This window comes from Colletotrichum costaricense (genome assembly GCF_030867565.1).
Source record: "Colletotrichum costaricense strain IMI 309622 chromosome Unknown Scaffold_21.1, whole genome shotgun sequence".
In the NCBI taxonomy this organism is placed as follows: Eukaryota; Fungi; Ascomycota; class Sordariomycetes; order Glomerellales; family Glomerellaceae; genus Colletotrichum; species Colletotrichum costaricense.
Genome location: NW_026848250.1, coordinates 534396 through 556710, shown reverse-complemented (window position 1 = coordinate 556710; position 22315 = coordinate 534396). Strand labels below are relative to the sequence as shown.

General features: G+C 54.0%; 7 protein-coding genes across 7 annotated transcripts; 6 read left to right on the top strand and 1 right to left on the bottom strand.

Annotated features, from left to right (window-relative positions):
* Window positions 1-301: 301 nt before the first annotated feature.
* CCOS01_14698 (uncharacterized protein) lies at window positions 302-694 on the top strand (the record flags this gene model as incomplete). The annotated part of the gene is made up of 1 exon (XM_060462841.1): window positions 302-694. One exon carries the CDS (start codon window positions 302-304, stop codon window positions 692-694), a length of 393 nt encoding a protein of 130 aa, XP_060306672.1.
* A 5867-nt stretch (window positions 695-6561) lies between these two features.
* On the top strand, window positions 6562-7059 carry CCOS01_14697 (uncharacterized protein; the record flags this gene model as incomplete). Its single annotated transcript, XM_060462840.1, has 2 exons — window positions 6562-6608; window positions 6690-7059. 2 exons carry the CDS (start codon window positions 6562-6564, stop codon window positions 7057-7059), a joined length of 417 nt encoding a protein of 138 aa, XP_060306671.1.
* A 1299-nt stretch (window positions 7060-8358) lies between these two features.
* On the top strand, window positions 8359-9758 carry CCOS01_14696 (subtilase; the record flags this gene model as incomplete). The annotated part of the gene is made up of 3 exons (XM_060462839.1): window positions 8359-8964; window positions 9028-9181; window positions 9244-9758. The coding sequence occupies 3 exons, from the start codon at window positions 8359-8361 to the stop codon at window positions 9756-9758; spliced, it is 1275 nt and encodes a 424-aa protein (XP_060306670.1).
* Window positions 9759-13912: 4154 nt separating this feature from the next.
* Window positions 13913-15683, bottom strand: CCOS01_14695 (squalene synthase; the record flags this gene model as incomplete). Its single annotated transcript, XM_060462838.1, has 4 exons — window positions 13913-14029; window positions 14136-14297; window positions 14382-15441; window positions 15529-15683. Coding segments are annotated over 4 exons (1494 nt in total), but the record flags the coding sequence as incomplete, so codon positions are not given.
* A 1159-nt stretch (window positions 15684-16842) lies between these two features.
* On the top strand, window positions 16843-17728 carry CCOS01_14694 (uncharacterized protein; the record flags this gene model as incomplete). The annotated part of the gene is made up of 3 exons (XM_060462837.1): window positions 16843-17148; window positions 17487-17514; window positions 17661-17728. The coding sequence occupies 3 exons, from the start codon at window positions 16843-16845 to the stop codon at window positions 17726-17728; spliced, it is 402 nt and encodes a 133-aa protein (XP_060306668.1).
* A 405-nt stretch (window positions 17729-18133) lies between these two features.
* Window positions 18134-19087, top strand: CCOS01_14693 (NAD dependent epimerase/dehydratase; the record flags this gene model as incomplete). The annotated part of the gene is made up of 2 exons (XM_060462836.1): window positions 18134-18577; window positions 18638-19087. The coding sequence occupies 2 exons, from the start codon at window positions 18134-18136 to the stop codon at window positions 19085-19087; spliced, it is 894 nt and encodes a 297-aa protein (XP_060306667.1).
* A 1157-nt stretch (window positions 19088-20244) lies between these two features.
* CCOS01_14692 (DnaJ domain-containing protein) lies at window positions 20245-21908 on the top strand (the record flags this gene model as incomplete). Its single annotated transcript, XM_060462835.1, has 3 exons — window positions 20245-20350; window positions 20423-21687; window positions 21744-21908. 3 exons carry the CDS (start codon window positions 20245-20247, stop codon window positions 21906-21908), a joined length of 1536 nt encoding a protein of 511 aa, XP_060306666.1.
* Window positions 21909-22315: the final 407 nt, after the last annotated feature.

The window sequence follows — 22315 nt, the reverse complement described above, 5'->3', positions numbered from 1 at the left end:
GGTTCACAGGCAGGCAGAGGAACAACCAGCAAATGCATGCCTGCCTACTGCCTGTCATTCAGGTCGATACAGGGCAAATAGGCTAGATGTCAGCCGTACTTTGTTATTATGGGATGGGATGGCGGCGCAGGGGACCACGGGCGGCTGTTGAAGCAGCATTCGTCACCTCATCCGTCTTTCGCGGCGTCTCCAAGTGACCCCTGTTCGGCCGGGGCCTCCCAGGCCAACCACGACTTGGGCGAATCTAAGACTGGCCTCATCCCTGCATGTCTCGAGACGCACGACTTGTCAAGGGCCGTCGATGTTTCATCCGTTGTCATGTCCAAGTCTACAGCCAATCAAATACGAATACAACCTCCACGCCGCGCCGTTTCAAAGTTCCCGATTGGGTCGTCACTTTTTCTGCTCGACGACATCCTCGTCGATGGCTTCGCCCATGGCCCACGCTGCACGCACCACGCCTTCTCTGCCTTGGTGGGGGCAGCAGTTGAACCCCCTTTCAGCCGCGGGAGAAAAAAAAATCAGCCCTTCGCCTCCATCATCGGCCTTGTCAATGTATACCACCCATGGACCATGGCATAATTATTGCCATCTATTAATCTATCTCAATCACAGTACCCTCACCGCTGGGAACCTCTCGGTCACTATCCTGTCTCTAGCTTTGCCAGGTTCTTTCATCCATCGGCTCGGTTAAGACTCATTGGCAGGGACGTGCCAGTCATGCTCTAGGGCTGGCCACATGCAGAAGGTATCCCAAAGTATTCGTATCGAGAGTCTGAGCATTGTGACAATAACATTGAGGATCCAAGGGATTATGATAATGGCATATTCGCGTATGACAAGGCGATCAACTGATGCGATGCAAGTCAGTCTTGCACAGGCACTGATGCAGCGGGGCCAAGCCTGCCATTACTCACGCACATTGTCGTCGACTTTAGACCGACGTTGGTTGCTATCCCTTCCAGATGGCGTGGTACGGCCAAACATTCCACAGTATCCAAACGGACGGGAAACGAAGCTGAAGCGCGCCGTCGTCAGCTATACGGTCAAAAGGAAGGTTGAAAGCGTACGGAAAGCACAACGTGAGGCTGCGGAATGCCCTCCCGCATCCCGAAAAGGCCGTATCGCTGCATCTTCAGCAGTCGGACTACCTAACAGTGACACTCGCTCGGTGGACCGTGTATTGTCTGCCTGTCTCCTAGGAAGGGGCTGTTTGGAGTCTCTGACTGGTTTCTAATCGCACGCTGAAAAGGCTTGGCTGTTAGACAAACCATACAATGTACAACCACGGGCAGGCAATGGTGCAGTAGTACACCACAGCCGTTGTGTGCGACTACGCGGATACAACGTTGAGTAACTCAGCCTTGGCCTTGCATAATCCTGATACGCATGCAAAATAACGCAGCGCATGTCCGCCAGCAAGCCACCGCTATTCGTGTGAACCTGGGATCTATGGATCCCGAGAGCGCATGGGAGATCGCTCCATTCCGAGATGGGAGGCTCCCGAGATTGAACGAACGTGCGCGGCCTTTTTGGCTCCTCTCTCGTGCGACATAGCCTAAAAGATTGGCAACGCTGTCGACGCACGCCAGATTACGAAAGACATGCGGGAAATAATTAGAGGGAGTGGACGGTGCTTTATTGAGCTAAACTCCAAGGGGAGTATCTCTCGTCTGAGTCGTCTCTCAATCTGCTCATCCTTCCAAAGCGGAGACAACCATTCGAACTTTGAATCACCAGCAGGCACTGAGACTCTGAGACAGGCCTCCCGAACGAACTATGAATGCCACGATAGGTGTCAGAGTTCATCGCAGCCGGGCCTCCAGATTGAGTGCTAGATACCCTATCGAGCCGCGTTGGCAACGGCGGATAGAGTCGAAGCCGTCATGCGGATCGTGCGGGCAGCCTGCCGCTCTCACTTTCGCCTCATTTCGGGGCAGCGGGGTGGTTTGACCTTAATCGGCCCAGCGAACGGCTCTGCCCCGGCCGACGATCTCCTTGCGGCTCGAAATGAAGTCGACGTCGGAAGTTTACGCACGGCAAAGTTAATTTCACTACAGAACTCCTACCGCGGTACTCTGTAAAGGAATGCGTCGAGTACAGCCTCGGTGGTTGTCGTCCAAAGGGGGGGGGGGGGGGTTCGCTGACTTGCCATTCGGTCTGGGCGCATTAACGTCGAAAATAGGGTAGAGGGCGGAGCAACCTTGCCGATCGACTCTGAGCAAGGAACCTTGCAACATCTAGGAGCTGGATATTGTGCCAGCCGGCGTCCAATAGATGAAATGTCTTGATCGTGTAGTGTAAGACATTCAACATTGAAGTGTCGAATACGAACCTATGCCACGGGCCATAGAGACGTTGCGGGCTATTGTGTCACTAGACATTACCACTTACAGATACCTACAGTATTCGTACCGTCGACAAGACGAGACGTCCTACATGCATCCTACCTAGCTAAGCCTTGTTGCTTGCTTGGCCCCTGGGGGAGTCTCGAAGACGACCGACGCTGCACGACGGGAGATGGCCTTGGCGCGTTCCCTCTGACCTTCTTTTTTGGGTTCCTGCGACGAGAGATCGTCAAGATTTCCTACCGAATGCTGCGCTGCACTGGGCTGGGGAAAGCAACATGTCTGACAGATGGGGTGCAGTGGTGGCAGCAGCATCAGCAGGGGGGATGAGATGTCTGAGGCTGAGGGGGGCAGACGGTGGTGTTTGCAACTCGGACGACAACGACGACCACGGCCGGCCTGGGCTCACTCTTCTGGTCCGTTCTCCGCATTGCCCTTTCGATTCCCACGGCATGCCAAAACGATACCACAGACGTCCGTCAATCTCCCGCGACAATCCCAAGTCTAACCCCAGGCTTGGGGAGAGGGAGGGAGGGGAGGGCACGGTTTCAACGGTTTCGTGAGCTTGGGCGAAGGACCTCCTCGAGGGTCGCATTCGACCAAACGTCACTGAAGAGACGGCGGCGTTGGAATTGTTTACGTTTCTGCATGACGCCTAATCCTTTTGACGCGGCATGTACTGATGAGGATCGGCTTTGCCTCTTGCGCATTGAATGGCGATATCTACAGACTGCGAGTCCATTGTTTGACGGTGGCTAAGTAGGCCAGGATGCACACGTTGTGTTACATTGACGTCGTCGATTAGCCAGTCGGTGTCTGTTATTTGTTGTGGGGGAAGGTGTGGAAAGCATCACGGCGCATGGCCTTTACCGTTACACGGTGTTGGCCAAGCCGCAAGTCACGAGTGGTGAGAGGTAAGTTGAGTTATGCTCACGTCAAGATCGGGGCCTCCGTGCGTCGCCCTGACGCCCCCCGTCCCGTGCTAGGTACCTCGGAGCAGATGGAGTTAAGGTAGGTTTGCTAATGCTCAGTCGTACCGTTGCTCGTGTACGGATGAGAGGGACAGCAAGAGAAAAGCACATGGGAGGTCAGGGATGCCAAGAAAGAGGGGACGGCACACGGCAGTCGGTAGTGACGGCGGCGACATCGTCACGATGGTTGACGAGATTAGAAAACCCTAGGCCCCCCCCCCTGGGATGAGTGGGTACAAACTGGACCAGTCGATGACGGGGGACCTCACGAATAAGAGACCTGATGAAGCTCGAGGGGGTGGGAAGAGGTACAGTAGGGGCAGGAGACTTAGACTGGATGACGGGTCGACAAAGTGAAGGCTGCAGATGCAAAGCGTATCTGTACATGATGGCTGCATCCATGGGTTTACAAGCATGGCCCGGGGTTGGAACTTGGGAGAGTACGATTATGAGGGTTGCACAAGTTTGGAGATTTGTATATCAGAGACTCTGAAGTTTGTACAATATGAGGAGAAAGGAGGGGATATGGACGACGCATGCCCAGAGGTACAGCGTAGAGTCAAGACATCTGCTGACGAGGAGAGTCTCGACGAGACTCACGAGAGCGCTGACGGAGACAAGGCCAAGAAGCCCAAGACTATTTGATGAGGGCATCGACTCAAGCGATGCTATGTAGAGGGCATACGATTCACAAGAGGGAGGGTCTAGGTCGAGAATCTGTACTGCTCAGCGGTCTAACTTGACTGCTGAGCAAGCAGGCAGGTTCAGGGTCGAGGGACTGACAGACACCTTGCCACAGGTCCATACGGACAAAGTACCGTCAGTTCGCGAGGCCTTTGACTTGACAGCTTCAAGGCCACCTACCCTAGCCTGGCAGCAAAGCTGAGGTAAGGGGGCTTTGCGGACTAGAGCCAGACCGGGATGGCTGCGGTCCAGAGAGGTGACGGGACAAGACCGGCTGATTATTCGAGTCCAGACAGACTGCCAGAGAGTGCGTGCAACTTGATACTGGGACAAGCAAACGGCGACTCGCGGATAGCAACAAGCAAGGAAAAGGCGAGAAAAGGGCTGCAAGACACACATGGTTGCTGAGATAAGGTACGGTTACAGCAACCTCGACGGTAAAACTCCGAAGAGACGGCGACTGAGACTGGGCAACGTGGGCAGCCGACGTGGACCATTCTGTGGAGCACTGGAGCCTTTTCCAAGGTGAAGCTCGACCATGGAGGAGGACAACAACGACGATGAGGAAGCTGACAATGGAGCCCTCTTTCCTTTTTTCTGCGATGAGGCGCTGAACTTGGACGTTACAGATTTAGTCGAAATGACAGGGTCGAAACCGGCGCTAGTGGAGGGGAGAGGAAAGGACGACGGAGCCCTGGAGGGGGAGGATCGACTTTTGCCAGGGCCTACCAATCCAGGATGGGCAGGACCAAGGGGGTGAATAATAAGAGGGGCGGCCTTGTTTGACTTGGCACGGCCAACGAGAAGCGCGCTTGGCTGCCGCAGCGCCCAAAAGGGGAACCGCTACGGCTTGACGCTTTCCCCATTGCGAGGTTAGTCTCCGTGACGAGCGAGAGAGCACGTACCGTTTAATTGGGGGTACGTACTGTGATCCTGGGTTGGACACCTGCCAGTTTTCCCAGGGGAGGGAAGAAAGGAGAGACAGAGGGCAGGTACCTACCTTACGGGGTAAGGTAGGCGCCCCCACTAAATGTCTCTTGTTCCTGCCTTGATAACCTAGCTACGACGATGGAAAAATGAAGAACCAGAACCACCCGGTGGAGGAAGGAGGCAAATAGGTAGGTATACAACATGAGAAAATTTTGGGTTGAGACAGACGAACGCAAAGCGTGGGAAAGAACCTAATAGAATCAGAAGAAGCAACGATGCGCATTGTCACAGGTTTGTGCTGGCACTGAGACCTTCATGATCCGAGAGACGGGGAGAGCCAACCATATGGCATGAGCCCATCTCTCTCACACACACGCCGTACATCTGTACACACAATCCGACCTTTTCTCCCATTGTTGGTTCGCCGCGATGGATGGATGGATGGGATCGGGTGGTCAGCGAGCCAGATTCAACAGTTTTCTTCCGTCAGTCACAGACACTGACAGCACCGTCTGGCCGTCCAAGAGACCGCGAGGCAGTGAGGCACAGAGAGAGAAGAGGCGCAGGTGAACGGAGAGGCGGCGGTTTGCAGCGGACGCCGTTCCCTTGAAAAACGGCGCCTCTGCCGCTCTTGTGGCGTCTCTTTTGATTACCCTGCGGTTAAGGGAGTGAGACAACACCCAACTGGGTAGGTCCAGAACCTTCAGCGCCATTGACCATGGAGCACTAACAGAAAATATGCCACAAATTTCCCAGTTCTCGCCGATGGCTGGAACGGTTGGCAGTCGGGTGCCGCAAGTCTTGCGACGGCGCCCCGGGAATGGACCCTGTGTGCCTACCTGTGTAACTGTGTACCTGGGGGGGATGTGGTAAATCTCAATCACCACCCAATCGAACTGTGGCGTGCCGCCGTACGTGAGTCGAAGCCAACAGCCAACAACGCCAACGCCATCATCCATCCACCATTGGATCTATCCATCCATCCCGCCGACTGCCGCCGTGTGGTATTCTGTACCTTGCCTTAGTGCGGTCCCTCCACCCCGGGACGCGCATGCCCTTCATTGTCTGAATTCGTACGTCACCTACGTACAACAGTGTGGTGTTTTCATACTTTCTACCGCCCGACGGCGATTTACCGTGGATACCAACGATGGAACAAAGCAGAAAAAAAAAAGATCAATATTGGAAAACAATAACATGGCATGGCCCATACTGCGTACAATTCGGGGAGAACCATCAGTCAGTCGACTTTCTCCATAAGTCCACAAGCAACCCACCCCGGTCGTCAGTCCCCTTCCGACGACCAGAAAAAGGTGAAGCACAAGCCTTGATTGAGACTAGTGCCAAGAACGGCCCTGGGACTTTCCTCCCGAGAGTAAAATGTGTGGGTAATCAGTCTGAACCTCCTGACTTCCTTTTTGCTCTCTTCGCCTACTACAGTCTCTGGCATACGGAGGATGAGGGTTAGGTTACCTCGCAGCAGTGGTGATACGGAAACGGAGTCGTAAGAAGCAGGAGTCGACGTGTCTGCCACAGAGTGTGCACAATGCCAAACTGCCGCCACGCCATGCTGCTGCTCGTCTTCCCTCCCCATGCTCACTCTATCGCGTAGTATGTAGCGTAATGCCATGCACAGGCTGGGCGGCGTGGCACCGGCACCGATATTGCCAAAAAGTCGCGGCTTTTCGCATCAACCCCAAATGGGAGCCAAGCCCTCGGTGCACGGATATTTCGGTACGTATCCCCTTTTCCTCAGACACGCGCAGGCTTCGCAGGCTGGCGGCAGCACCGCTGGGCAGTGTGCGCTGGAGCGCTGGGCGCTGGGCAGAGTCTCCAGGTCGTCTCCAGGTCCTAGGTCCAGCCCACCTTCGCCGATACGTACCTTTTCTCCCTCCTTGCTGTCCCCCCGTCTTCCCCGTCCGTCACCATTTCTCTCCCGTCGCCTCTCCCAATTCCCGCTGGTCACTGGATCGAAGTCTTCGCCGTCGTGTAATTGTCCCGTCTTTTCTCGTCCCTTTCTCGGCTTCTACTCCTTGTTCTGCCGCAGATGTTGCCCAGAGCCTCGAAGGCCCGTCCACTTTTTTTTTGTGCAGAATTCGAGATGCCGTATTCATCAGGTACCTTGACGTTATTCACTTGTGCTGAGCACTGTCTGTCGTCTGCCCCATCTGGCCTCAGTCTCGGCCTGTCTCTTTTGCATCTTTTCTCTCTCCCCTCACGATCCTGCAATGAGGCAGTGAGAGTGAGACAGCATAGAGAATAACATATTGTACGGATGTTCTCGCTACCAAATACAGACACCTCGGGGCCAGTACCTCGTCCGTCGTTCGTTCTCTTGTCCTTGTCCAGTCTCTCTCTGCAGCATCCATCCATCCATCCATCCAGACAATGTCACAAAGGTACATCCTCGCGTGGTCCACTCACACACGCCACACACCCCTCCAGGACCCAAAGACCACACCTCAGGGCCCCAGGTCAAGGTCAAGGTCAAGGTCGAGCACCAAAGCACACCAAGCAAGCACACACGCACATGGAGACACGCACAAGTGACAAACCTGGGCCAGGGACTGCGTATGGACAGGCTACAAGGTACGGATGCTGAGAGCAGGTACCTGGATTCATGTACCGCTGACACCCCCGGTCATCTTCCCTCCTTGTATGTACCTTACCTTATCCCCCTACTCCTGGGTACTCCTACTCCTACTCCTACTACCTAGTCTCAATATCCGTACTCCCTGCTTCCTCCCGTCCCCTTCTTTTTTCATCGTCCGTCGTTATACTTAAGTTACTGTCCACAACCTCTCCATCTTGCCCAGCTGTGCTTGGCCTTCCGTCTCTTACTTCTTCTTGCTCCGTCTCTCTCTCTCTATTCTTTCCCATCCTCCATAAATCTCTTCTTTTAGTCTATCCTCATCCTCACGTTCCTCCGTGTGGCCGGTTAGCTAAATACCAAAACAACCTACCGCCTCCTCTTTCCGCTTCTTCGACTACTCTTTTATTACACCTTGTTTTAACTTGGTAACGGCAGCTTTTTATCGCATTGGAAAGATTTGAGAAAAAAGTAAACAAGGGCTTTGTGTCGTGACTGGTATCCGAATCCTTCCTGGTTGCTCCTTCTCTTAGCATTTCTCGCTCGCACTCATTCGCGCCTTCCCAACCTCATCGAGTCACTCTCTCGCTCGCACCTTCCGTGCCGAACCTCCCAACCTCGACGACAAGACCTCGTTCTTTCCTCGTCAACCACCGCCACAAATCAAAAAAGTAGACCAGCGGTCTCGGCACTTTTTTCTTCTTCAGTACTTTTTTTTGACGACCTCTTCGACGACGACGAGCTAGTTCTCTCCCGTATCCTCTCTTTATTTAAATATCAACAACCTCACCGTATCTACATACACCACCAAACCCCCTCGAATTAACCGCCCAACATGGTTCGCGCTACCGCTCTCATCGCAGCCGTGCTGCCCGCCGCTCTCGCCGCTCCTTTCGGCCTCAGCAACAGCGGCGCTTCCACCAACGACTCTGGCTCCTTCATGGGCGTTCCCATCTCTAACCTCAACGCCGCCGACCTGATTCCCAACAAGTACATTGTCGTCTACAACAACACCTTTGACGATGATGCCATCACCTCCAAGATGTCCTCGTTCGCTGCCTCCATCAAGAAGCGCAACATTGGCAAGCGTTCCCTTGACGGCCGCTCCCTCAGCACCTCTACCCGCAACTTCAAGATGAACGCGTGGCGCGCCACCGTTATGGAGGCTGATGACTCCATGATCATGAGCGTCATGAACGCCGAGGAGGTTGCCTACGTCGAGCAGGATGCCAAGGTCAAGATCTCCGCCACCGTCTCCCAGACCAACGCTCCCCCCGGCCTTGTCCGCATGTCTCACGCCGCTGCCGGTGAGGCTGGCTACGTCTTCGACCAGACAGGAGGTGACGGTATCACTGCCTACATCGTCGACACCGGTATCCTTACCACCCACTCCGAGTTCCAGGGCCGTGCTACCTTTGGCGCCAACTTCATCAACAACGTTGTAAGTACCAGGAATCGTCTTGAGAGTGAGTGAGTAAGATGAGAGGCTAATGAAAAATACCAGGACACTGATGAGAACGGACACGGCTCCCACGTTGCTGGTACCATTGGTGGTCAGACTTTCGGTGTTGCCAAGAACGTCAACCTCATTGGCGTCAAGGTTCTTGATGGCGATGGTGCTGGCTCCAACTCTGGTGTTCTGGATGGCATGCAGTTCGGTAAGTTTCAACAGCCCCACAGTTTAACCTATGCAAATTTCCGAAGCTAACATCACCAAAAGTCATTGACGACGTCGCCAAGAAGAACCTCACTGGCAAGGCTGTCATGAACATGTCTCTTGGTGGCTCTGCTTCCGCTGCTGTCAACCGCGCTATCCAGGCTCTCAACAACGCTGGCATCGTCCCCGTCGTCGCTGCCGGAAACGAGAACCAGGATGCTGCCAACACCTCGCCCGCTTCTGCCCCCAACGCCATCACTGTCGGTGCCATTGATGCTCGCAACGACCGCAAGGCCTCCTTCTCCAACTTCGGCACTGTCGTCGACATCTTCGCCCCCGGTGTCAACATTCTCTCTGTCGGCATCACCTCCGATACCGCCACCAACACTCTGTCTGGTACCTCCATGGCCTCCCCTCACGTTGCTGGCCTTGCCGCCTACCTGATGGGTCTTGAGGGCCTCAACACCGTCAAGGCTGTTACCGACCGCATGCTCGCTCTCGCCACCGCCTCTGGTGCCTCTGTCCAGCGCAACACTGCTGGCACCACCAACCTGATTGCCAACAACGGACAGCTCTAGAAGTTCTGCCCTGATGGTAAATGCCCCAATGTGTTCCGCGTTGGTGGATTCTTTTAGCGTTTCTTTCATTGGAAACCTCAAAAGGCATGATGGCGTCACGTTGACTTTTTCGACACGTTTTCCTTGGTTTAATAAGTGATTCTCCCCCCATGTGTTTTTATATTCGAGGGGGAGATGAACACAAATTCACGGCATTTTAGAGGATACCCAGTCATTCGCACACATCACTGCATTGGCGCGCGGCCTGGACCAGCAAGCAAAGCACAAGCCTTCACCATCCAAGATGGGATACCTGGGGTTTCCGGGTGTCTGTCGGATGGTTTCAATTGTATGTAAAAGGAGAGAGAGAGAAGACACACAAAGCAAGAAAGAGAGGGTCTTCAAACCCGCATTTCAAGGACAAAAAACAGGCTCAAAAGAAAAAAGACCCCAAAAGAGTAGAAAAACCCTCGACGGGCTGGTTCCCTCGTACCACTTCATCAGGACTCGAAAATTCATTCTGTCTTGGGTTTTCCTATAACTCTTTTTTTCTTCCTTTTCGCTTTTTTCTCTAAAACCTGTTTTCTTGAACATTTTTCTGGTTTCGCTTGAGACCAAAAAATCACATTGTATTTAAGACGGAGATTCTCGAAATGAGATCTTGGTAATGAGAGCAGACAGCTACGGACTATTCACTTTCACGTTCAAACAAATTACTCTGCCCTGCGACTTGACTTGATACTGCCTTTGCCTTGTGAGTAAGTGAGTGTATCAACGTGTCCGGCGTTGATAGCCCTTCGACACGCACACCCTATGCTAGTTCTGATGGTATCGCCTGCCCCTGGTGAATGACAACGGCCTTCAGCGCTATCATCATGTCACCTGACCTCGATATCCACATAATCTAGATGACGTCGAGGGAGGAAGGCGATGGTAATTGCGTAGCTCATCAAATAGATTACACGCCAACAAGCAGGAAACCTAATCTACGCAACCTACCACATCTGATGATTCTAGGTGATTAATCAATCTACAGTTGTCTCTTCCCCAACTCTACATACGGATTCAGCGGCTTCCTTGCGGGCTCCTTTCCAGTGAACGCATACAGAGTCAACGTCAACATTGGACTTCCACAGGTAGGTGATATGAAGAGGTGCGTCGTTCGGCCTGATCCTTACGACAAAAGGACTGGTAGAAAACCCAAAACGCGAATGACGCCATGACATATCCCGGACAGTTGGGGAAATTTGATGGGAGAAGAACATTCGCAACTCCCCGAGGAGGGAAGGAAAGGACGGAAAGGATGGACTACCTAAAGACGGACAAGAATCATGGGCGAGAATTGTCGTGGCGGAGGGTGGTGTGCGTGAAGGTTTGTGCTTCTCGCGTTTTGGAGATTAAGGTATACGAGGGATGGGATGAACTTGGCGTAGTGCCTTCCCTCTCGCATATGCTATGTGTTGTTTCCTCTCTACACGGTGCTTCCCGGAGACTGAGGTGCTTCACCGCGTGCCTTTATCCGTTATCCGAGGGCCGTGGAAGCGAAAGATGGAAGATTGATGTCGCACATTATGGGACGGACATGATGCCTTTCCCGATTCGTTCTCAGTAAGATGGTGCGTTGGCATCTGCGCGGATGACGGGTTCCGAAACTAGGTTCCATGGGGGGATTCTTTTTCCCTCCCTCCCCCCCCTTCCTTCTTAACCTTCTTTTTTGGGTGCTGGGGGAGACTGAATAGAGTTGGCGAGGATGGAAGGAGATGGGATGGAGGTGCGAGTGCGTCAGAGGCATCCATTCACTACACTCACACATGTTAATAATTCCTGATGGCTGTGAGATGAGGTAAGATGCGAGGGAAAAGCATGTGGTCAGCTCAAAGGACCGACGTACAGTCCTACACCCATCGCACGCGGGCGGATTCGTCTCATCTCCAACACACACGAACAAGAGCACAAATTAGAGATGCGTCCTTGCTCGTTTGTGGTCCGGCGTCCGAAAGGGGGAAAAAAAGGTAAGGGAAACGGAGAAACGGAGTAGGAAAGGGGATGACTTTCTTCAGCAGTACGCCGGGAGCCCATTGTTCTACGGTCACGTTTCGAAGATGGGTGTTCGGGACCAGGGTGGGAAAGGGAAGGGGAGATGCGAGATCCGACGACCTGTGAAAAGTCCAATACGAGAACGAGAGAGAATGGGAATTACTGTGCTGTAGAAGAGGGTGCCTGCATTCACTCGTCGTCACAAATTTGAAGCCATCTACGTCCCAGATACCTGCCATTGGCGTGATGATCGACCGCTCTCGCAAACACATCTTTACAAGAAGGACGAGCCAAGGGCAGAGCATGTACAAATGATGCTATAGTATCGACAAATACCAGATATATACAGATGTCTTGGCTAGACTATGGTGTTAGAGATGTCCACACCACGACAAAACATAAATAAACAGTACTCTTGAAGCCTGGAAGGCAGCTAGATCCAGCCTCAGCCTTGGCTGAAGCATGATTCACCGATACCAAGAACCGCTTGTCTCTTATTAACCGGTCCGAAACGTACCGTTGTCTTTTCGCCTCTCCCAATTCTCCTTGAACGTTCCCCATCAATCTGGCGCTGACACCGCTATGCAAAACGGAGATCTCGGGTCTTGGCGTCGAAGGGGGGAGACCAGGCTACCAGCAACGGCCATCCCGGGTCTCCCGTTCTCGCGGGCGCCGTGCCCCGCCACACGCCACCCGCGCGCAGCGGATGAGAGCGAGCGAGAGAGACGCAGAGAGAGAGAGGGAAGACAACGGAGGATAAGGCCAAGGTGGTCCGCGCAACTCACGTGGTTTCGTGGGTTTCCGGCCTGTCGTCTCTGACCCGAGCCGAGAGAAAGGGAGGGATGGCCGGCGTGGGAGCGAAGCAGAGCTGAAAAGGCTGAAGCTGGATCTTCACGTTTCATGTATTCCCCAGACTTGACCCAGGTGTCGCCGTGTCGGGGAGAAGGCGGAAAAGGTTAAAGACACATAATACGGTCCCGGTATGCCTGTGTGTAGGTACATCAGGTACCTACCTGGAAAATCCGGTTCGGCCTTGCGCATAAACGCCGAGACGTCTTCCAAGAGCCGCATCTTCTTCGCTTGCAACCGCGCACTGCTGTCTCCTGCAACGATACGAAAGGAAGACCGGACGAAAGACTTTGGTGGCGGGCCTGAAAACAGAAGAGCATACTGAGCAGCAACCTGGTAAGCCTAGGCGTCTCCGTGGGTTCAATGGATTAGGTACATATAGAGGCACCGCGGCGCTGCGTGCTTCATCTGATTATACGCGACCTGCAAGTCCATGTTCGACAAGAGGCCAAGTCAAGCAGGCCAAGTGATTTCTGCATTGCGTTGGTGACCAATTGACTGGAGTTGGGGGCTTTGGGACGATGACTTGGATTATGAATTTTCGTGTCTTCTTATTACAACGGTTCCCCGGCCGCGGGATGATTTGAATACATCGGTCGTCGCTTTGGCTCTTCCATGGACTTCAAAATCGGGACAAGTTCCTCCAGAAAAGTACTGAAGAGACAGGTCATGTCGGTCTTGGCGACAGGCTCATCTACTTGATGCCGTGACAGCGCCTGTCACCTCTTCGCCGTAGGCCCCGGGGCCAGACGAGACGAGTAAGCTTTCAATTGACCCAGCCTTTTGGCTATTACAGGGCCTGTCGCAGTCACAAGAAGAAACACGTGAAACAGTGGAACATGGTGAAAGAATGTTTGCAAGCCGGAGCAAAAGAGCGCGTCCCGAGAGCAATGGAAGACACGCCCGCCCCGTACCCGCCGCGTGATGGACGGGGTCTTTGCCGGTGGGTTTTGATATCAGCACTTCTTCGGCACAACCACAGTCATGACCACCTTGCGATGGGACTGAATTGCAATTTGACATCCGTGCTTGGTTTGAGGAGGGATAGTGGATGTCACTGTGTAAATCATGTCGGACAGACGATCGATATGAAAGCAACAAGACCAGATGCGTCGCGAAAAACCCATCACGAGGATGGTGTGTATTAGCAAGATTAGTATGGGCTCCTCAATATTTCGTAGCCATGCCGGCGGCGAGCAACCGAAAACTCCTCGTCAATATGTACCGTCAACAGTCAGATGCAGCGTAGCAGTCAAAGAACAACTTTTGTTCTTGTCTGTCTGGTAGAGTTACAGCTCCTTGTGCTCGATCGGCGTCGCCGCGCCGGTCTCGCTGCCAGGCCAGTAAATGCTATCCGTCTTCCACAACGAGTCGAAGCGTGCACCAAAGAACCAGGCAGTTCCAATCTGAGGGTGGTGATCAGTTGAGAGTTGAGGGTAGAAAAGCAAAGGGTGAAGGTTGATGTTGGAAGAACGAGAGGGAAATGAGGAAGAAAATTTCGGAGCTACTCACCATAAGACCAGATACGAAAAAGAGGGTCAACAGAACCATGCCGCCCAATACGAAGGCCTCGCCTGCATCCATACCCGGTTGGCCCCGCTCTTTCTGTTTCGCCGCATCTCCGAGCAGCTTGGGGTCCTGTCTCGGGAACAGAGAGTCGATGAATTGCTCAATCTGGAGGGTCAACCGTTAGCAATTGACTTTCTGACGCGAGACAAATGTGTCTTTAGATAAAGATAAAGAAACACTACCACATACCTTGCCGCACTGCACGCTAATCTGCACGTAGTTGGGGTCGCGGGGGTCGTTCTTCTTGTGTATCCGACGGGTGTAGTCTCTGAAAACCTCACACACAATTTGGAGGTTCTGTGTTGACTTGGTCATGAGGTAGCATGCGTCGCCCTTGGTGATCTTGATGTGGCTGTTGAAGATGGCAGGGTTACGGAAGACGAGCTCCAACGTCGCAATAGCCATGCTCTGGGGGATAGCGACGAAGTTGAAGACACTCTGATCCTTGATACCAGCCATGTAGAACAGGCACTCCTCAGTGTGCTTGAGAGCATTCAGAACCATCTCGGAGCTGCACTCGAGAGCCTTGGGCAGGTTCTCGGGCTTGAAGAGATCGTCCCAGGTGTCGACATGCTTGCTCCAGATCTCCTTGGGCCAGAAACGGCGCTTGTCGAGGTAGTCCTCGTGGACGTCGCGAATGATGTTGGTCTTTTGGAGGAACTGTCCCATGGACTCGGTGAGCGCGGGGCGCTCGAGAAGCTTGGGGTTGGCCATGTTGCCCTCGACGAAGAGGCGGGTCAGGCCGTCACCGACGAGACCGGCAACGTAGTGGCAGTAAAGCTCGTACTCCTTGATGGTCGCAACACCGTTCTCGTTGTGCTCGGCGTTGAGAGCGTAGTCGGCCATGCCGTTACCCATCTTGATCGTGATATCCTTGATGATCTCGTAGTAGGGCTTCTTGATCTTCTTCAGCTCAGTTATGACATCGTCAAAGTGCACCAGGAGCTCGCGGTCCTTCTCGTTAGGACCGTTCTTGGTGAAAGTCCAGCCATCCGTCTCCATGTACTTGTCAAACTGGCGCAGCAGAGGCTCCTTCTCCTTGATATCCAATGTCATATCATCTTCGATGGTGTCGAGGCCGCGCAGCACAAGGTAGAACAGGCAAACGGGAACCAGGAGTTCGGGGTTGAGCTCCTGAATGACGGCGGAGAAACTACGGCTCGTCTTGTTGAGGAATTCGAAGCACGACTTCAGCGTAGGGTCTTCCTTTGAGGGATCGCGGTGGTGGACGGGGTCGTGCCAGACCTTCCTAGAAGTGTATCAGCAGATGTGAGGTAGAGAAGCAGCAATGCGGTCTGCGCGCGCGTGCTCGGTGAGAGGGAGTCAGGCGGCGTACCATTGGATGATGGAGCGAAGCTGGTTGGGGTGAAGGAGGTAGTAAATGACACCCATGATGGCGGTCTGTCGTCGCGGCGGACGGCGTATTGCACAGTAGAATCGGACAGTAGCGCAGAGGCTTAAAGAGTTGACGACGGAAGAACGAAGTCGAGTCTCGTAGGGGGCAGCAAAGTTAAGTCAGTCAGTCCTCGTAGAGTTCGTGGAGTTGACCAAGGTAGCTGGCTATGTGCGGGTTCGTCGTGGGCTGCGGATTGAAGGTTTGCGCGCGCAGTCGTTGGCAGGTGGTCTCAGCTTCTGCTTTTTTTGCTCACGTTCCAGTCAATGACCTCAAAATTCGCGTGCGTTTTATAGCAAGGAGGACACGGGCTGTTGCGTGGAGAAGAGTCGACAAGCAAACTGGATTGTTGACCTTGGATGAACGGCAGACGGGGATTCAACAACAAGACCGCGGAAGAATAGGAGGGAAAGAAGTTCTCCGCTGTCATCAAATCAAAAGTCCAAAAAAGTGACCAATTCACCCGGGCAGGAAGGCGCCAAAACGGGGGAAAGGACGTTAGTGCAGCTGACCCCGGCTCCTTTTCTCCAAATTGCCATGGAAAATGCAACCTGGGACCGTTTTCCCGTCACACTCACCTCATTTCGAGGTACGTAGAGGTCATTAGGTAAGCCTACAGGGCATCTAAGGCTTGGCCTCAGCGCTGTTGGGTGGTCTACTGACAGCCAGAAGACGGCCAGATAGCGCCTCTTACAGTAATACCCTGCCTGTGTATCTTACCTCGTCCGCTGAACGCTGCCCACTTCAGCGTGTTAGTCACTGAACTTGGTGTCAGGAACGCACTGACCGAGCCAGTTCGGCTAAAGCTAGGCGAGCCAATGGGATGGACGACTAGATCTGATTGGCAGATGGCAGGTGATGGCGGGGCAGGTCCCTGCCTTCCGGGTCGTTTGCTTCTCATTCTCGAATTTCAGCAGGTGCGGGGCACGGAGGGCGGTTCCTTCCATGCTGGGAGTGGAAGGAATTCATTATTTCAGGGTCTGCCTTCCTGCCTTTTTTGAACGAAGCTTCCGTCGGGGTCGTCTCTTTCTCGTCTGGTTAGCAACCAACGGCTCAACTCACATGACTTTTGTTTAGCGACGTTCATCCTTGGCATCTTCTTCGCACCTTTGGTATTGCTACCTTGCTGCTGCTTCTGTTGCTGTTTCTCCTCTTCGCAAACCGAAAGAAAGAAGAAGCCGACAACAGATGATTTATCGACTCTGCTGCATACGCCAATCGAGGTGTGAGTGGAGAGCAGCAGCAGCAATTCCACGCATGTCAGCCCCCCGACACGGCATCAGTCCAATTGTTCCCATGGCTCAGCCTCCCCCTTCATGTTCATGGCCCGACTATCCGATCAGCGCGCAACCCATCGTCTGGTTTTCTGGACATCCCACGGTGGCATCGCAGCAGCACATGGCCAAGACCCTTGAGGATTTCCGAGATGGACGTTTCTTTGCGGCTCCGGGCTTTTGGTCCCCACCACGGCCGACGCGGCATTCGACCCTCGCTGGTCTGCCGCCGCCCGCCATTGCCACCACCACCGTGGCACCGCCATTACCTCCAAGGGAGCATAATGCGGTGAGCCATCGGATGGCAATGTCTCACTGTCTGCATCCCCCAAGGGAGGCTTTTCATCCGTCTAGCCTCCTTCATCCTAGACCGCATCACTTCCGCGATACTTGTCTTGGAGCTGCTGCGACACCACGTAGCTAAGTAGCTACTTTTTTCCTTATGTCTCTTGCTAACATGATGATTTTTCATGGTCGGCTTAATCATATTCTGCCACTACTGGTGACTATCTTCCACGGAGTCCACTTCACCAGAGCTCATGACAAAGCTAGGGGACGCCAGGACGAAAATAGCTGTCTGCTACGGATACTCTCTCCGATAACAGCAGCTATCAATATGGAACGTAGCTCCTGGTAAGCTTCGTACTCGAGGTACGTAAGTTTCGCTACGGGGTCGCACCTTTGACCGTGGTACCTCCCGAAGGTGGGGGTGGGAACGACACATTGAACACACCATCTGTCCAATGTAAGTCGCTGCGACTAATTATTGCTGGCTGTGCTACTACTGCTGCTCTGCAGTAGGTATCCAGACAGAGACCAGCATACCGGAAGACGGGAGGGTCGAGAGGGTCGAGACCGCGCGCAGCTGAAAGGGCAGAGTGGCAGATTGGCAGATAGTACGACTCGTACCTGAACCCAAACTTTATGTCCTCCCCTCCTCCTCTCCCTGGCCTCGTACCTGCCACGCTTACCCCAGATAAATAATCCGTCTCACACTCTTTCTCCCCTTGCCCTGCTGTTCGAGTGGCTTGTCTTACAAATTACTCAATTTGTCCTTTTCTTCTTCTTTCCTCACCCTCCCAGCTGTCTTCTCCCTTGCCAGCCTCGAGCATATAAGACGTTCCAATCGACATCTCACCCGACTCCGTCACCAACTTACACCATCCCAGCAGCCAGTCGAATCCTGACAAAGTCCCGCCCGACCCCTCTCCGACCACTCTCCGATAATTCAAACTATAATCCTCAAGAGACGAACAACACCACCATCATCCACAATGGCTACCAACGGACACTCTGCGAACAAGTTCCTCATCTGGGGTGGCGAGGGCTGGGTTGCGAACCACCTCAAGGTCCTCCTCGAGGGACAGGGCAAGGAGGTCTACACCACCACCGTCCGTATGGAGAACCGTGAGGGCGTCCTCGCCGAGCTCGAGAAGGTCAAGCCTACCCACGTTCTCAACTGCGCCGGCTGCACTGGTCGCCCCAATGTCGACTGGTGCGAGGACAACAAGGAGGCTACGATGCGATCCAACGTTATCGGCACCCTGAACCTCACCGATGCCTGCTTCCTCAAGGGCATCCACTGCACCGTCTTCGCCACCGGCTGCATCTACCAGTACGACGACGCCCACCCCATTGGCGGCGCTGGCTACCTCGAGACCGACCCTGCCAACTTTAAGGGCAGCTTCTACTCGGACACCAAGGGTCACGTCGAGGAGGTATGTTATTAATCACAAGCCGCTGGCGTCTGGATCAATCACTAATCGGGTACTCTGCAGATCATGAAGCACTACAAGAACTGCCTCATCCTCCGCCTGCGCATGCCCGTCAGCGACGACCTCCACTCCCGCAACTTTGTTACCAAGATTGCCAAGTACGACCGTGTCGTTGATATCCCCAACTCCAACACCATTCTCACCGATCTCCTCCCGGCTTCCATCCTCATGGCCGAGCACAAGGACACTGGCATCTACAACTTCACCAACCCCGGTGCCATTTCGCACAACGAGGTGCTCTCCCTCTTCAAGGAGATTGTCCGTCCCGATTTCACATGGAAGAACTTCTCGCTCGAGGAGCAGGCCAAGGTCATCAAGGCCGGCCGCAGCAACTGCAAGCTCGACACCACCAAGTTGGAGAAGAAGCTCAAGGAGTACAACTACACGGTGCCCGAGGTTCACGACGCCTACAGGGGATGCTTCGAGCGCATGAAGGCCAACGGTGTCGTGTAAATAGAAGAGGGAAAAAAGCAAATCGGATTTGGCGCATATGGGAACTTGGCCGCTCTAGCAAGACTTAGAGACTGGAATGAACTAGACAAATTGCAGTTTGAGTTGTTGAAGACTGTCCAGATTGATGCAGTGACCATAGCATGATTCCAGATGCCATCGGGATGGTGTCAGGCACTGAAGATTGAACGGTGTCCTTTGCGTGAGAGTCGGTGCAGTCGGGGTGGAGAAGAGTCATCTCGGCGTTGTCCGGTTGACTTGAGCTCTGAAAGCTTGTGAAGCGGATCGCCGACTGTTGTCGATCACTTTGGAGGCCTGGAAATATCGTGATGCAGCTACCAGCTATCGTCGCCTGCAATGTGACAGCTGACGCTGTAGAGCCCGGGATAGCAACCTGACACGAGCCATGCTGTTCTCTCCCAAAACTTCCAAAGAAAACTTCCAAAGAAGCCCTTGATGAAAATGTTTTGGATTGAGAGGGAATCTGTATTTTGGATACCGACTCTTTGTGATGCAGACAGAAAACGGCAGATGGGCTGGACCGTGCAACGTCATCCCTGCCAGCAGGTCCCTGTCCGCGTAATCTCCAAGGCCGCAGTGGACATCGCCATCGTCCATGCAGCCTATGGAAAGGGCGGGAGGGAAAGAATGGCACCTTGCCAGCACCCAGTGGGAGGGCTGGTTACCTTACCAGCCGTAAGGCTCAGAAGTAGGTACCGTAATTCAGCCTGGCCATTCCATGGCAGTGCATGGTTACTCACCAAAAGTCACCACCATGCTCACTGAAACCCACCGTTGGTGACCGCCCAGCGCCCATAGGTCTCGCCCAACGACGTAATCTGGCGGGGCACCGCGAAAACGTAAATCCACCCAAAAATCTAGGTAATCGGCGGGCACCTTGCAGCAGTTGGGTCACTTTTTGGTGTGGCACGCCGCACCGCCCAGTTCATTCGACCGCCGCTACGTCCGATTCCTTGTGATTCTCGCTTGAATCACGATTCGCAAGTCTATCCCTACCCTCATCACCCCGCGATCTTTCCCGCAGAGGACATCTTACTCCCTCACTCAACCTTTTTCTCTTGTTTATCAACGAAGAAAACATTTGCGCCGTTTCTATACCTAGATTTCCTTCTACCTAATACCCCTCATTCCTTGCGACCATGGTCGTCGATACCGCATACTACGACACTCTCGGTGTTCAGCCCACCGCCACAGACATCGAAATCAAGAAGGCCTACCGAAAGCTTGCCATCGTTCACCACCCGGGTATGTAAAATGACCTGTTTGATTTCTACTGCACTCTACTGCGTCACGGAAGCTGACTTGAACCCCCTGCAGACAAGAACCCCAACGACCCCTCCGCCCACGAAAAGTTCCAAGAAATTGGCGAAGCCTACCAAGTCCTCTCCGACAAGGACCTCCGAGCAGCCTACGACAAGTATGGAAAGGACAGCGCGAAGCCTTCCGAGGGCTTTGCCGACCCGGCCGAGTTCTTCAGCTCCATCTTTGGCGGCGATGCCTTTGTCGACTGGATCGGTGAGATTAGCCTGATGAAGGATCTGACGGCCACTATGGACATCACCATGCAGGAGGGTGAGGAGGGTGCTGAGGGCGCCGAAGCTGCCGACGGCGAGTTCCCTGGCACTGAGGAGGCCAAAAAAGAGAGCATGAAGGCTGGAGACGCAGAAAAGGCTGGCGCCGCCGCCGGTGCTGCCGCTGCTCCTCCGCCAACCGTCGTCGTTGAAGATGAGAAGGAGGCTCATAAGGCAGCCGACTCTGCCGCTACTGGCACCGCCAACGCGCCTCCTCCCCCATACGCCGCTGAGGCTAGAACACCGTCACCGAGCCCGTCCGGTACCTCGGGTACCGCAAAGCGCACTCAGATCCCACTCCGGCCTGCGCTTATGGACAGGCCCTCGGACGAAGTCGCAGGCCAGCCCGAGTCGGAGGAGTCGCTGCGGAAGAAGGAGAAGAAGAAGGGTAGCTTGACCAAGGAGCAGCGCGATCAGCTCGCCGCCTACGACAAGGAGCGCGCCCGCGTCCGCCAGGAGCGTGTCGACACCCTCGCCCGCAAGCTCCTCGACAGAATAAGCGTGTGGACCGAGACCGACAAGGGCGCTGACGTCACCAAGGCGTTCCAAGAAAAGACTCGTCTCGAGGTCGAGAACATGAAGATGGAGTCTTTCGGTCTGGATATCCTCCACGCCATCGGCCAGACGTACTTGGCCAAGGCCACCGGTCTGCTGCGGAGTCAGAAGTTCCTGGGCATCGGCGGTTTCTTCAGCCGCGTCAAGGACAAGGGCACGATCGTGAAGGAGACTTGGAACACCATCAGCTCTGCCATCGACGCACAGCAGACCATTGAGGAGATGGCGCGCATGGAGGAGAAGGGCGGCGAGGAGTGGTCCGAGGATCGCAAGGCCGAGTACGAGCGCCGCGTCACAGGCAAGATCCTCACTGCCGCATGGCGCGGCTCCAAGTTTGAGATTCAGAGTGTGCTGCGTGAGGTGTGCGACTCCGTCCTCAACGACAAGAAGATCCCCTTGGCCAAGAGACTGGAGCGCGCTGAGGCACTGGTCATCATCGGTGACATTTTCTCCAAGGTAATATTTTCTCTCCTGGTTGCCATTCTGTTCATGGTGCTAACATATTGTTCCAGGCCGCGAGATCCCCCGAGGAGGAAGGCGACTACCTCGTCTTCGAGCAGCTCGTCGCCGAGGCAGCCATCAAGAAGGATAAGGAGTCCAAGAAGAAGGGCAAGAAGCACCCGTCAGCGGATGTCGCTGAGGATGCGCCCAACGTCCCCAAGCCCGAGAAGGCATAAACTGCTTCGCGGGGGGGAAAGAGGGACAGAGTGCGCACGAGATACCACAACCGTTTGAAACTTCGATTCTTCTTTGGGGCCTTAGCTTACCTACCTTTGCCTGATTGTTACAAACTCTGGGCTACTTGAGCGAATAGACGGGACTTTTGGGAGAGGCTACTACTTGACGGTTGTTTGTTGGAGTTGGCTTCCCCACTCACCATTCGGCATGGGTGACTGATATTATCAGCGAATACAACGTATACTTTTATGATGGACTTGATTGGATGCTTGGAATTTATTTCTTGACTTGTTTACCGTGGACCTGCATCATATAATTTGTGTGCCGAAGGACTTTCAGTGCTAAGATGAGTTGTGGTGGGTGCTGCTGTGGTCCTCAGAACCGGAGAGAGATATGGATTGTGTAA